Below are 16192 nucleotides of genomic sequence, written 5' to 3'. Positions count from 1 at the left end.
ATAAAGATGAAGCCAATATAGAAAAAGAAGAACCGAGAGATAGGAATAGATGGCATCTCCATGAAGAGTTTTCATCCCTGGACCTAGCCATGCATACAGCCTATCCTGATCCTAAGTTTTCAGATATATATCAATAACATCCTGTTCTTATTAAAACCAAGTTGAATTGACTTTCAGTCACACGGAAAGAATCCCAGATACTTTGTAAAACATCCTCAATCAATCCTGAATTAAGGCCTAACCCTGAAGACTGGGTTTGTATTTGAATACAAAAATACAGCTGCCTATTCTTACAGAAATAATACCATTCAGTCAGCTCAAGAATGTTAAAGGCCTAAGAAGCCTCTTTCTTGACCATTTTCACAAAATTAACACAATTTTGAGGAAGAAACACATCCTGAACAAAACAATACGTACCATCTTGAGGCCTGATATGGCTTGATGCCAAAATACCTATATGTTAAACTGTGGATGCTAATAAAAACACAATCTAGTCTTTCACATGGAGATACACAAAGACACAGACACATGCATACTGACTCAAAGAGGGACACCGCATGTGTGTAAATTGTCCTACTTTTAACAAAATTAACATATTAAAGGACTCTTCATAGATATCTTTGACATTGAGGCTAAAGTTTAGTTATTATGACCAGCATAATTGAACAGATAAGAGTTAACAGTAGTATATGAAGAAAAATTAATTTTTCATATTGATTTCAGGTAAATAAATCATCTCTTTCATACCAAACTAAATAAAAATAGGTATCTCTTTTGTAGAATAAGACTGCAATTACAGATTCAAGGTTAAACTTCTTAATATTGACATTAGGTCATTACTGAACATCTGTTGCATGCTAGTAACTTATTACATTTGTTTCTTATAAGATAGCCTCTTCCTCTAGATTCTAATGGTATTCCCAAGGAATTTGTCCTCTTATGGTAGAACCACAGTCAGAATATAGCACAGCACAAGTCTGAATCCATGCCCATTGTGAGCATCTTCTCTTCCTCTGGTTCCTCAATAACCAGTGAAGGTGACGATGACAAACACAAATCTGGAAATCTCCTGACTATTTTTGATAAAGTCAATACTAAATTTCAAAGCAGTAACAGAGGTAGAACACACCTTTAGAATGCCCTGTAGGGTCAATTAACAGCAAAAATATTTCTACCTTATTCTATAAACACAAAGAGCACTTATAACGAATTCTTCAGAATAAGTTACAGTAATATTCTTACCATTAAAGAAATGCTATTATCCTCTCACTCTAACCCATTTATGCCTAGTGTTCCGTTGTTGGAATGCTCAGCATGTGGGAGTTATTTATATCCTACTGCTCAAGGTCATCGCCAAGGTCTGATTGCAAAAATTCAAAACATTGCAACCTTGGCCATAAGTGGGCTAAGCACTCATAAAGGGAGCACAATGCAGTATCAGAGAACTTGTGCTTGCCTTTTTCAGATGCTTTAGGTTCTACTAGTTACCAGGTGAAATGGCTTAGCCAGTGTGATGGTGTTAACATTCCTCATGAAGTAACAACATGACTGAAATTTCTCCACCTTGAAAAATCATTTCTCTTTCCTACTTTCTACCTCACAGAGTTAGAAATGGGGAAGCAAGGTGGGAAGAATAGATTATCATCCCCTTTTGACCCTCACTGTTGAGTCTACCAATTTCTTCTCCCCTACAAAAGACAACACTATCCTTTCCCATTCCATGACCTGGATATTACAGGACTCAGCAACTTCCATATGGGTTGGTTTCTTACTCTCCATCAGTGGTCCCTGACATATTCAGTTATTTCAATGTCCAGGCTGACAATCATGCTAATGTCTGGCTCCATAATTCCTCAACCTCCTCAATTCCAGTGTTTCTTCCACTTCACTATGGCTGGCCACCTCAGCAAGTTGCCATAAACTTCAGAATCTCAAACCTTCTAAACATAGTCCACATCCCCTCTATCTCATTCACTCCCTGCAACTGAACTTATTCTGTCCTCCTAATTCTATTAAGGTTTTACGTTTTTCTATGTTCCTACAATGAGTCATCCCACTTAGACTCCTTACCATGTGAGAAACATACATGGGAGAGACAGACAGCTGTCTCTATGGTTTGATTCTGGGGACAAAAAAAAAGTCAGTATACCCACCAACAAGTATTCCTCCCACTGATGCCTTAAGTCTTAGCTACCTTGAAATCTTCACCATTGGAGGTATAGAGTTTATTGGTGTGCAAAAGACTGATGCAACATTTATCCATTTTCACATTCCAGGATTTAGCATCTGCTTCTTTGTGCTCAACACATCTCTCTTGGGTAAACCCATTAACCCATGACAAGATTGTTTTATTTTTTTCAGATTTATAAGCTGCCTTCTTAGGCCTGGAGAGGATAAACAATAGTGATGGTCAATGCCAGCACAAGACAGTTTCATGGCCAATAAGCCTCAAAGACAAGGGAAATATGTAATCCATGTAAGGTCACCAAAGCTTCTCCTTCAAGGTAAATTGGCTTGTGGCTGACCTTACCTATATGGCCTTGAAATTCCAGGTAAGAAGTAAAATGAAAAAAAACTCATATTCACTCAACTGACATTGTTTTATCCAAAAGGTAAATGCAGAATACCTTCAAAGTATCTATCAGATAAGAAAATAAAGTGTTTTTCCTGAGCACAGAGGCCATCAGTTTTTGAGGTGACCACTTCCTTCTGTATGATATGACATAGGACTTGGGTTGGGTGAGTATAATAAAGAAGAAAAGAAGGCCCATGGTGACCCAGAGCTTCAGCCTCCTCCAGCCATACCACTCCGGATCCCCAGTTGATCACAATTCTTCACTTACAATAATGTGGCCTCTCTCTTGTGTGAGATTGATAAATAACTGTGCTAAGCACATATATCACTTCCATTGCACTACTTACTATTCACTCCCCAATAAGGCTTCAGATGGTGTGTTGGCCAGGAGGAGGCCTTAACCATGAGTCACTTAGTTTTCCTTAATCCATCCCTGATGGGAAGCTATGGCTACATTCTGAAAGCACTGGGAAAATGGAAAAGGGGTAGAATCAATGAATGTTAAAATTGAAAGGCCTCACTTTCAATATATGATCTCACTTATAAGTGGAATCTAAAAAAGTCAAACTTTTAGTAGAGAGTAAAATAGGGTTACTAGAGGCTGGGGGGGAGGAGGTGGACAGGGAAAGGGGAGACATTAGTGAATGGGTATAAAGTTTCAGTTAGACAGGATAAATCAGTTTTGGTGTTTTATTGCACCACACAGTGACTATAGTTAATAACAATATATTGTATATTAGCTGAAATAGAGGATCTCAAATGTTCTCATCACAAAGAACTGATACATATTCAAAGTGCTGAATATGCAAATTCACCTGATTAGTTCATTCTACAATGTACACATTTATCAAAACATCACGTTATATCCCATAAATATATACAAATGTACAATTATTATTTGTCATTTAAAAATCTAATTAAACTTAAAAAAATTGCCAAAAGGACACCTAGACTTAGCCCAGTTCAAAACTTCCTACAGAGTTAGAAGTGGGGAAGCAAGGTGGGAAGAATAGATTATCATCCCCTTTTGACCCTCACTGTTGAGTCTACCAATTTTTTCTTGGTAGTTTTAGTTTACAAATGGAAACTAAAATAAGTTGATGTGGTGCTATTTCATATATAGTCTGGGAGTTGGAAACAGTAGTTCGAGGACCCAATATGGCTTTTTTTTTTTCCAGGGAAGGAGAGATTCATTAGTTTTCTTTATAAATATATTATTTTTCTTAATTGTAACTGAATCAAGGAATGTGATCTACAAGCATACAGAGAGTAAAACAATCATTTTTCTTCATTTTATCTTTCAAGTACCTTTCTGATCTATTGAATCCTTATGAACTACACGGACTGGCAGACTGACTAAGACCAAGGATTAAGGTGGATGAGACACTGACAGATCTCAAGTCTACAAAATTTTCCTGTCAGGATTCAAAAGATCCTAATCCCCAAAATCTGATGTCTTATAGAGATAGAGTCATACAGCTCAGGTGAATGTCAGTAGGGAGATTTAATCAGGTTTTTTTCTGGAAAAAACTCCTATATCCTAGTCCCAGAGATACCAAAAACTGTGAAATAAAAAATGCAATTCCTATCAAGAGACTCAAAGTCAAAAACTGGGAGCTCCAGGCTGGTAGAAGAAAAATGGGACTGGCAGGTGTCAAATCTATACTCATGCCAAGTGGAAACAAGAAGTTAGTGAGCTCTTCAGCCCAGTAGGAAAGTATGAAAAACACACACAGAGACAACATACGCAGATACGCTACACCATGTATCACCGTGCCAGGCAGAGAAGACCTCGGGTCAAGTGCCAGCTCTGGAATCAAGCTGAGCCCCATCTGTCAGTCACAGAGCAAGTGGACAAAGAAGTACAAATAGTAGAAGTGAAATACCAGATGTAAAATTTGAGGAATATATAGGGTATGTATGTAGCATCTTGTAATTATTACTTAGGTACAACATATGGAAACATCTGGAAAAAATTTGTGGACCATGATTCTCGTGAGGCTCAAGAAACTCTTTTTTGGTTTTAGACTTGCAAGTTGGTATGGAACAGAGTGCAGTTACAGAACTGGTAGGTTCTTTATAAGGATGTGTGGGCAGGTGGTGAATAAATAAAATAAAGGAACAAAAACCAATGAAGAGAGCTAACATAACAAAAAGTTCTACCTTACATGTTTATTTAGAGATGGGAGGCATACTCCTGTAAAAAGTTAGCTATACAAAGAGGCCAGAAAACAGCTTATAGTAATAAATATATATACAATAGATAACAATAGCTCTTAATAGTCAACAACCAGAAACAAGTATACAATAAGTTACAGCAAAGCAAATGAAAACTACGACTATATACCAAACATGAATGACCCTCATGAACGTAACATGGAGCAAATAAAGCCAGACACAAAAGAGTGTATCCATGAATAAAACACTAAAAAATACTAGTTATCTTCATAGGAGAGTAGTGACTGGAAGGAATTACAGAAAGGCATCTGGGATGCTGGTAATATTTTGTTTCTTGATTTATGTGCTGATTGCATACTTTGTAAGAATTCACTCAGCTGTATATCTATGACCTGTGTACTTTTCTGTATATATTTTCTATCCCCATTAAAAATATTATAGCAATGTTTCCTATTTGTGTTCCATAGGGACTCTGTCGCCTAAAGAAATGTGATTAGGTGGTTCTTCTGTAAAAGAGTTTGGTGTTCAGTAAGTTGAGAAATGCTGGGAATGACATAGGACATTTCAATCTATGAGTGGGAACACATTCACCCTCCTTGATGGTCTCTGACCCATTCATACTGCACCTCCTTCAAGTTTCCCCAAGGCTTTTTTCTGGTCTCCCAAATTTTGGCCACAACAGAAACTGTGTGAAAGAATGTGGGTCAATCTATATAGTTCACCCCAGATGGAAGAAAACCACTGTCAGCACATAATGTATTCAACCAGTCTGGGTCAGCAGCGTCACCTCTGTATGGAAGCGTGCACATTTAAAATATGGCGCTGCCTGCTGTTTTAGATGGACCTCTCTATCCAGCACTCTTACGCCCAGGCAATCAGTGCAGTAAGCTGGCACACACTTCATGTCATTTGCAAATACAATGTAGTGAAGGAATATGGAAAAGCAGATTTTCAAATATAGCTTTTCACAACTACGATTTGGGAATGCTCAAGTGATCTCAGCATCCTTATGGGTTTGCAGCTCAAGAAACAGTTTCTCCCAAATACTCGAAAGTTGTCATGAGTTGACTCTTACAGTCACCTAATTTTTCTAGTCACTTATGTCAAAACAAACCTTTGCTCCTTTACAGCTAGCATTTTGCTTGTTCACGGTGGGGTGGACAGCTGCATTCACTGATTCAGGCTCTTGCCTCTTTTCTCTTAAACTCTTTTTCACTCATTACCATGAGGAAGATTAGAATTTGGAGCCTGTCTGTATGCACGCACACAAAAATAACAATTCTGTGTCCTTATCTTTAGGACATTTTTTACCACTTTAGCTATTTAACTTGGCTTAACCAAGCAGCTGGTTTACTTTTAGCTATTTTTTCTACCAAGTTCTAACCAAAAGAAAGAAAAGAAAAAGAAAATCACCTAAATTTAGTGAAATACCCTTTTTGTGCAGTGGTAAAGGAAGAGGAGGAAGCGATGCATCTTCAAAACATCAAATAAAGAATTTGCCTAAAGCCCATCATTTCTCTTTTTGGCATCTGATCATCAGATCTTTTCATTCTCTTTGCTATGACCCTAATCAGACATACTAAATACCACCCACTACTACTTAATTTACAATGAGGACAAGAAGAGCCAGACAGAGTATTCCAAACCAATGTCTTAAGCAAAGGCATTCATAATAATAGATATCATAATTATGTTACATTAATTTCATACAGGAGAATTCAATTACATATTCCAAAGAAAATCCAGAACAAGCTAATTAACATCATGATGTCCAGTTTGGTGGGAAATCATTTGGATTGGAAAATATGGCTTCATGTCTCAAAGTCTACTAAGAAAATCACATTGCAAACACCAAACTGTATCATTCTCAGTGGATAAACAGTAAGCATGATTATGTTTGAAACTGCAGAAGCCGTTAGGAAAAACAGAGATGTAGACAAAATAAAATTAAGAGAAAATTTTACAAATGTTAACTGTCACAGCCATGGTTATATAATCCTGAAGAAAAGCTGAAAAGAGTGTAACAAAATGACTGCTGGACTTGGGTTAGGGCCAAGACATTGTGAGCCGCCTCACAAACAATATCTTAAATATGTTTGCTCCAGAAGAAGGAAAAACATTACCAATTGAACAAAGAACTATAAGTATTACAAGGTCACTTAAAAGCAAAAATACTAAGTTTTCATCAGAACAAATTCCTAGTACTGTGAAAAAGAATGGTAAAACTCATGATTGGCTAATTAATGTTCTTATAACCAGTAATGATTGCACCTACCTCATTTAAGTCCTGCTGAGTTTCAAAAGCATCCTTTGGCCAAATGACAGTCCTCTGGTCTATTCTATAAAATACAAACAAAAATTATTTCCATTTAAAAGAGACTTTTCAATGATGTACATGTAAACCTGGTGGCTACAAATCTGGCTGTACCCCTGATAAAAAAAAAACCCTTGGTGGCGTCCCACTGCCTGTAGAATAAAATACAGACTCCTTACAATGGCCTGTAGCACATTATAGCACTTGAACCCTGACAACCTTCCTGGCCCCCTCTGCTACCACTCTCATCCTTGTTCACCATACTCCAACCACCCTGGCCTTCTCTCTGTTCCTTGAACATGTAGTGCTTGCTCCCTGTTCAAACCTTCACACATACTGTGCGTGAGCCCAGACTGCTCTCCCCTGGGATCTGCATACAACTCACTTTTATCACCATGTATGCATCAGCTCAGCTCACATGGCACCACCCCAAAGAGGCCTCCCTAACTAGACATGCCCTCACCCCCACTCTCTAGCATACTGTCTGTAGAGGACTGCGTGCTGGCAAACGAGACGTTCCCAATAAGTCCTGCTCTTGCAAACAAAGCAGGGCGTTCCCGGTAGAAGCCAGCTGCAAACAGCAGACCCTGGGGGCTTGTTTATATGTAAACATCTTGAAAATCCAGAAAGTCAGGGAAAGGTCAGAAAAACAACAATGTGTCTTGTGACTTGGTAACATTCCACAAACGACTGTATAAAATAAAGCAGAGCATGTCCTTCGGGGCGGCCGCCATGTTTGTCTTGTCTTGTGTTGTCTTGTGTGTTCATTCCTTTGTTTAGGAAACACGTGGACCCCAACAGCTGTCCTATACGTTTTCTTCTTAGCACTTCCTATTTAAATTATTCACTTATTTGCATGTTCACAGTAAAGTGTGAGCTCCAAGGATGTATTGATTATGTTTATTTTCTATACTGCTAAAATCTCACCTATTAAAAATTCAGTAATTCTTTTTGATTGAATGAATGGGATCTGATACAGTTGCAGAAAGATACCATTTGTCTACTGAAGACAGCTTATGGAAATTTCATCCTATTTCTTAACTTACACAATAAATGTTATAATATTTGCTGGGTACCACGGTGCAATAGTTTGGATGTGGTTTGTTCCCACCAAAACTCATGTTGAAATATGATCCCCAGTGTGTCAGTGTTGGGAGGTGGGGCCTAGTGGGAGGGGTTTGGGTCATGGGATCTGTGACAAGGGAGGGATATGGAAGTTAGTTCTTACTCAAAAATAAATTTGTTCCCATCGTGGTTTTGATTTGCACTTCTCTAATGATCAGTGATGTGAGCTTTTTTCCATTTGTTTTTTGGCCCCATGTATGTCTTCTTTTGAAAACTGTCTGTTTGGCTAGGCGCAGTGGCTCATGCCAGTAATCCTAGCACTTTGGGAGGCTGAGGCGCGCAGATCACAAGGTCAGGAGTTTGCGACTAGCCTAGCCAATATGGTGAAATCCTGTCTCTACTAAAAAACAAAAATTAGTGGGGCGTGGTGGCAGGCGCCTGTAGTCCCAGCTACTTGGGAGGCTGAAGCAGGAGAATCACTTGATTGAACCTGGGAGGCGGAGGTTGCAATAAGCTGAGATCGCATCACTGCACTCCAGCCTGAGTGACAGAGTGAGACTCTGTCTCAAAAAAAAAAAAAAAAAGAAGGAGAAGAAAAGTGTCCGTTCATATCCTTTGCCCACTTCTTTTATGAGGTTGCTTGTTTTTTTTTCTTGTAAATTTGTTTAAGTTCCTTATAGATGCTGGATATTAAGACCTTTGAGGGATCTGTAGTTTGTAAAAATTTTTTCTCATTCTGTAGATTGTTTACACTGCTGATAGGTTCTTTTGCTGTGCAGATGCTCTTTCATTTAATTAGATTCCATTTGTCAATTTTTGCTTTTGTTGCAACTGCTTTTGGCATCACCGTCATGCAATCTTTGTCTAGGCCTATGTCCTAAATGGTATTTCCTGGGTTGTCTTCCAAGGTTTTCATAATTTTGGGTGAAAACCAAATACTGCATATTTTCACTTATAAGTGGGAGCTAAATGATGAGAACACATAGACACACAGAGGGGACAACACACACTGGGGCCTTTCAGAGGGTGGTGGGTGGGAGGAGGGAGAGGATCAGGAAAAAATAACTAATGGACACTAGGCTTAACACCTGAGTGATTAAATAATCTTTACAACAAACCCCCATGACACAAGTTTACCCATGTAACAAGCCTGCACTTGTACCCCTGAACTTAAAATAAATGAAAGGAAGAGGGAAGGGGAGGGGAGGGGAGTGTAGGGGAGGGGAGGGGAGGGGAGGGAAGGGAAGGGAAGGGAAGGGAAGGGAAGGGAAGGGAAGGGAAGGGAAGACATTCGTTCCCTAGAGAACAGCTTGTTGCAAAGAGTCTGGCTTCCTTGGTTTCACTCTCTTGCTTCCTCTCTCACTATATGATCTCTGTTCAAGTCAACTCCCCTTTGCTTTCTGCCATGGGTGGAAGCAGCCTGAGGGCCACACCAGGTGCAGCCACCCAATCTTAGCCTTTTCAGTGATCATTATTGCGAGCCAAATAAATTTCTTTTCCTTATAAATTATGCAGCCTCAGGTATTCTGCAATACCAACACTAAATTGACTGAGACACATGGCAAAGCTGGGTTTTGCCACTACATAGCTGACAACAGATGAAAATGAACTTTAGGCATATCTACCTACAGTAAGTCAATTTTCTTTAGCTTACAAACAAAAACAAAATACACAAAACTCCACTGTTGAAAGATCCTTAGGTCCAAATCATGATTTGTTAAATTCTATTAAATAGAATTCAAGTGTTTCTGAAACAGTCTGAATACTATTATATAATAAACATATTAACATAGTTATTATCCTTATGAAAAGGACAGTTATCTTAATGAATAAGAGATTTTTCAGTGTTAACATTTATAAAAAGATTTCTTTGGGGATCTAATTATTTACAGTTACTATTCTGCTCCAATTTGAATCCTGAAGAAAGCATATATGTCCTCTAAATGGGCAACAAGGTCAATATCTAAATGTCATAATGCACATTTAGAAATACCAGGAGCCTAACTTCTTTAAAATATTCTTAAGAATATAATTTTTTTTTTTTTTTTTTTTTTACTCTACAAGCTTTGCTTACTGTGCAAACAATTTCTAAAGAGAAAAGTTCGGGAGATGGTAACAGAAGAAAATTGTGAAGGTCAAACTAATGTACTCCATGCCTGAACAAACCAGCATTTCCCTCCTGGGTGGAAGAGAGGCTAAGGCTCCCAACCATGCGCTCAGGCATAGACAGCTCAAGGGGAAAAAGAGGGTGAGGAGGAAGACTGCTGGCTCACACATCTTATATCCATCAATCCCCTGAGCTACAAACAGTGATTTCCGTGCATCAGAAAATGCAAAATAGCTCTTTCCCACAAAATAGGTAAAAGCAGTCTTGGAGACAGGGGTTAATCCACCCATCGTACTCAGTAACATCTAACACTTTGAATGGCTCGTAGTTTCTTTGTAACCCTCAATAGTTCTCAAACTATGTTTCTACAGAGTAGCACCAGCAAAATGGAAGAGTGGTATTCTCTAACAGAAAAAATATTTACCGGTTTACGCTCTTCAAATACAAATTTTTCTAGGGCTTTGGTGCAAGCTCCCTGTGGATGAGTGACAGCAGATGGTAAAACAAATAACCAAGTAGCAAACATTCATGGAAAGAAACAGAAATATACTTTGTTAAAAATATATGGTATATATTAGTGAGATACAGAGAAAAGCCTACATGGAATATACTCACATGATCTTCCAAGGAAACTACTCTTAACCATTAGATAAACCTCCAGAACAAGTTTGAGAACTGTAGTCTAGAGCATCAAAGATAATTTAATTTACTAACCATCTGAATGTCTACTGTGTGCCTGGTCCAGTGTTGGGGAAACAATAATAGACAATCAGAGGCAGTTCCTTAAGGAGACTTAGAATCTAGTAAAATCTTAAATGATAATAAAGCTAATGAACACTGAGTCTTGAAGCCACTTCAGCAAATCAAGGATCAGGGCAAATGATGTTAGAATGGAGGTGAGAGGCCAGGTGCGGTGGCTCATGCCTGTAATCCTAGCACTTTGGGAGGCTGAGGCGGGCGGGTTGCCTGAGCTCAGGAGTTCTAGACCAGCCTGGGCAACAGAGTGAAACCCCATCTGTACTAAAATACAAAAGATTAGCTGGGTGTGGCGGCATGCGCCTGTAGTCCCAGCTACTCAGGAGGCTGAAGCAGGACAATTGCTTGAACCCGGGAGGCAGAGGTTGCAGTGAGTTGATTTCGTGCCACTGCACTCCAGCCTTGGTGACAGAGCAAAACTCCATCTCTAAAACAAACAAACAAAAAAGAAGAATAGTGGTGAGAAACTGGAGAGGTAGAGACAGATAAAAGACATTTTTCAATGATAAAAGCAATCAAGAAGTCTTGGGTGTGGATTCAAAGTATGGAGTGAAAGAGATGGGGTAATCAAAATTATTACAAACTTTTGAGTCTGTGTGACAAGGAAAATGGTAGGTTTTTTTGTTAACGAAGTCAGAAAAACATGTAATGTTTTTCACAAAGAGAGACAATTCATGAGTTCAGATTTAGACATTTGAAGTGAGGCTGAAATAGAGAAGTAAAAATGTCTGGCCAGGGTTCACCCTAGAACTGGGCACTCTAAGTGTGTTCAGCAGAGGAAGGGGGTGATGATAATTTCGATGGAGTACAGTGGCCACAGGTAAGGTCATATGGGCACATTCTGCATCACTTTTTCCTTCATTATATGCTAGGCAAAGAACCTAGCACCTTCTCAGTATATATCTTTTCAAGAGACAGATAAATTAGAGAAAGAACTAGACCCAAGAATGACTTCAATTCACCAGCCCTTACTACCCCAGGGTGGGTCTTCCAGGCAGTTTACTTACATTATTTTATTTAATCTTCAAGGTCACCGTATGAGACTAGCATTATTATATCTATTTGACCTAATAGGAGAAAGGGTAGTTAAATACTTCATCCATTCAGTCAACAAATATTTTTTAAACACCAACTATGTGCTAGGTACTGTTGCAGGTGTTGGGAACAAAGCAGTGGATAAAATAAAGTCTGCCCTTGTGGAACTTAGATTCTCATGGGAGGAGGAGAACAAAAAGAAATAAAGCAGTGATTATTATGCACCAGATGCTAAGTATTATGGAGAAAAAGAAAGCAAGGCAAGAAGAACAGGACATGCAGGAGAATGGCCCAGGCTCACACTGCTACAAAGTGTCAAAGTCACCTAGAGATAATGAGAAACAGAAGGGGAGAAAAGAAAAGGCCACTGGATTGAAAACGATAAAGATTATAGTAGAAGAGGAAAAATAAATGAAGCTTCTCACTGGAGAAGTTTAGCAATGGATGAAGGAGAACTGGAAGAGTAGCTAGCCATCTCAAACTCCCTTCTTTTTAAGATACTTAAATATACGGCTTGAACCATTTACAATCCTTCCTGGAAGCTGGCCTACACACAAAAACTGGGTCACACTGAACACTCCTTCAATTCTCTTGCCGCCTGTGTCCAAAACAATAATAGGAAAGTAACTAAGCAAATATATATCAAATGCATGCTTCTAAAGGGGACCACAATGAGTCAGCCAGTCAGAGTAACTCCAGTGTAACCTTTGTCCTCTAGTCCAGGTTCTGGCAATGAGAAACGCAGCCTGCACTCCTCAGAGCCCAATTACGGCCCTCAGTAGTGATAAGCATGTGATACCTCCAACCATAACCACTATCACCATCACCACCACTACTACCACCATGACTATCACCACCATTCACCAACATCATCACCTTCCACCACCACCACCATTACCACCACCATCACCACAAACACCACCAACACCACAACTGCTGCCATCACCTCCGCAAACACCATCATCACCATCACCACCACTACTACCACCATGACTATCACCACCATTCACCAACGTCATCACCTTCCACCACCGCCACCATTACCACCACCATCACCACAACTGTTGCCATCACCTCCACAATCACCATCACCATCACCATCACCATTGCCACCATCACCACCACCACTGCCACCACCCACCAGCATCACCACCATCATCATCCCCCACCACCAGCACCAGCACCACCAACTAGCATCACCATCACCACCACTAGCACCACCACTGCCACTGCTGCCACCACTACTGCTGCCACCACTATATAATTCAAACTAAAAAATACTTTTCAACAGAGAAATGCAAAACTTAATTGTGTGCTGATGCAAAAAGAGCTTTCACCTGGATTCAAACTGCAAACTTGTGGATAGCCCACTGAAATACAACCTTTCTAAAAATATTTGATGTTTCCACTTTGCTGCAACCCTAAAGCTCGTGCTGAGTCAGCCTGTAGGGTCATCTTCTAGTGGCCTTCTCACAGGAGGTGTACTGGAATTCAAAACAATAAAACCAACTAAGCATTAAGATATTTTTCTTGGCCTAAGGACAGTGTCAAACTGCAGGATGTGATAATTTGTGAAAACGCCACATTTTAGCTCACAGTTGTATATTTATACCAATGTTTTAACTATCTATAATTAAATTAGCAGAGGAAAGTGTTTCCTATTTCAGTGAAAAGCTTCCCCATCTTGCCAATGGCTCATTGAAGACAACTGACAGTTATCTAACACTTTTCTTTCCCTTAAGCCCAATAACCAAGTTATTAACAAGCCTCTCAATTTCTTATCCCAAAAAATGTTTGTGTCTGTCCCCTCCCGTCTATCTCTACCACAGCCATCTGGGGCCAAGCCACCAGCACCTCTCATTTGAACTACCTGAATGACAGTAGTTTCCTCCCTGGTCTCCCTACCTCCCCTCTACCCTCCTCAGGCCACCATCCACACAAGATCTTTCACTACCCTTCTACACACTATACTTAAAATAAAAATCAAAATTCTGAGAGTATCCTATGACACCCTGAAGAATTTAGCATCTGCCCACTCTTCAACCTTAGCTTGCATCAGACTCCCTCTCTGAACTCCAGCTACACTGGCATTCTTTCAGTTTTGTGGATGCACCATGCTCCTTTCCAGCGCAGGCCTTCACACGTGCCTGTAATGCTGCTCCCTCTCCACTTTCTCTTCTAAGTAACTCATTCATACTTTGGATGCTAGATAGCTCCCAATCAGGTCTCCCTTTCATATATATGTTCTCACTGTATTCTGATCTTCTACGTCCGCTGTGCAGCAGGTCTTAGTTCTTAATCATGTATTTGTATAATTATTTGATTGTCTATTTCTCACAATGGTGAGCACTGTGGAGCAAGGACCATAGGAGCCTTGCTTAACATTTTATCTCTAGGGCCAAGCCTGGCATATGACACACAGGAGGCACTCATATGTTTGTAAATAAAGCATTCATCCCAGGGTTATGGGCAGCTGCCCATTCTTATATATTCCTGAGTCTGTAAAGTAATTATAACTGATGCTCCCTCCTCTATCTATAGCATGCTAGCAGAGCCTGGAGGATGGAATGATGCTCATTCCCATAACAAATGCATTTCTTCCCTGAAGAAATCTATGAAAGATTAATTAGTAGCTTTTGAACCCATGACCTAGAAAACCTGGGCAGAAAGAGTAAAAGGAGAGCATCCAACACACTTTTCAGTATACTTCACATAGAATCAGAGCCTTAGACTGAGACATCTTCAGAATTCAGGATATTCTACTGCATTAAAAAATTAATTAGAAAGCAATACTTGGGATACACTAATGTATACCCGGATGACTGCTGGCTGGCTGTATGACTGGTGTTTCCTGAAACTCTTTTGAAAACAAAAGGTATATCCCAAGAGGACAACCCTCTGAGCAAAACATGCTTTATATACAAACAATAGCTCTATATGCAGACACAGACAAGATGCCAATAAATTCCAGTAATATTATTAGAAACAATAACAGCCCTTAATACCAGTAAATAGAAAGTTCCTTTCTCTAGAGAGTCAAAACCACATTGAAGACATTCTCTTATTGGTTCTTACTAAATGTCTGCTAAAGGACTGAGGTCAAATATTAAGCAGCCAACTTCAAAGATTAAAAAGAAACCAAGCCACAGTGTTTAAAATTATTCCCCGAGAGACTACTAAAAGAAAACAAAACTAGAAGTCCACGGATGTTCAGAAACTGACTTCCTAACCCATGTATCCACTTGTCCAGGCCAATGAACTCCCAAGGATGCTGTGGCTAGAAACAGAACACTGATCCCCAACAGTATACCCTCCCAGAAGCCAACTCCCCCAACCACCGCCTCACACCTTGTACTTCTCTGAAGATTAGAATCAGCCAGTATGATTAAAACAGAGATTCCTGGGCCACAACCCAAACCTACTGAATCAGAATTTCCAGAAAAGTGGGATGACGACATATAGTTAACAAGCACTCTAGGGGATTCCTAACTGGGGAACACTATCCTAAAAGTCCAAGTGCAACAGCCTGGGAGGACACCAGTGGCTAAAGGGCACAAGGGAGGAACTTTGAGTATAGGAGTGACATGGTGTTTCTGGCCTGGTCCCCCAGGGAACACATTCCCAAAGAGGGAAAGGCTGAGCCCCTCAAAACACCATGAAAAACTTCAAATACGGGGCAGCCCAGCTGTCCTGGAAAAGGTACCACTTCTCACTTTGGTGAGCTGGAACAGAGACTAGAAGCAGCCAATTCTCACCAGAGAATGGGTGAGCAGTGAGTCAGGTGCACAGGGCCAGCTTCAGAATTGGCAGAGTGTAGGTAAAGTAGACATGGGTGTGGTTTAAAAGGCACTGTGAACCATAAAGAACACATTTTGGATGGAATATTGAGGACATAGGATCCAGCAGGTTTTTTCCTGGTGAATGAGCGAGAGCAGAGGCCCAAATAAGACATTATTAGGAGTAATAATTATAGCAGCATGTGGTTTGCTGAGCAGGCTACAAGGCACTTTGCTTGCATCACCTCATTCATTCCGTACACATAGTAAATAATGATCAGACACCTGCTCCATGTGCCAGACAGTGCTCAGCCCAGGAGACAGAGTGGTTGTAATCAATACTTCAGCTCCAAGGACACTTCTGCCTGCTCCCCTCATCCCACCTC

At 39.9% G+C, this 16192-nt stretch overlaps 1 protein-coding gene across 8 annotated transcripts in view; it reads right to left on the bottom strand.

Annotated features, from left to right (window-relative positions):
* Positions 1-16192, bottom strand: part of FAM13C (family with sequence similarity 13 member C) — a 141597-nt gene that overhangs the window by 48721 nt on the left and 76684 nt on the right. For all 8 annotated transcript variants that reach the window (XM_033208698.1, XM_033208697.1, XM_033208703.1 and 5 more), the window contains one exon: positions 7029-7092. In XM_033208698.1, the coding sequence (XP_033064589.1) occupies positions 7029-7092 (64 nt within the window). The remainder of the gene's footprint in view (positions 1-7028; positions 7093-16192) is intronic.

The sequence above is a fragment of the Trachypithecus francoisi genome, unplaced genomic scaffold (assembly GCF_009764315.1).
Source record: "Trachypithecus francoisi isolate TF-2019V2 unplaced genomic scaffold, Tfra_2.0 Lachesis_group9, whole genome shotgun sequence".
Lineage (NCBI taxonomy): Eukaryota > Metazoa > Chordata > Mammalia > Primates > Cercopithecidae > Trachypithecus > Trachypithecus francoisi.
The sequence above is the reverse complement of the archived record's forward strand: the minus strand, read 5'-3'. Positions and strand labels throughout refer to the sequence as shown.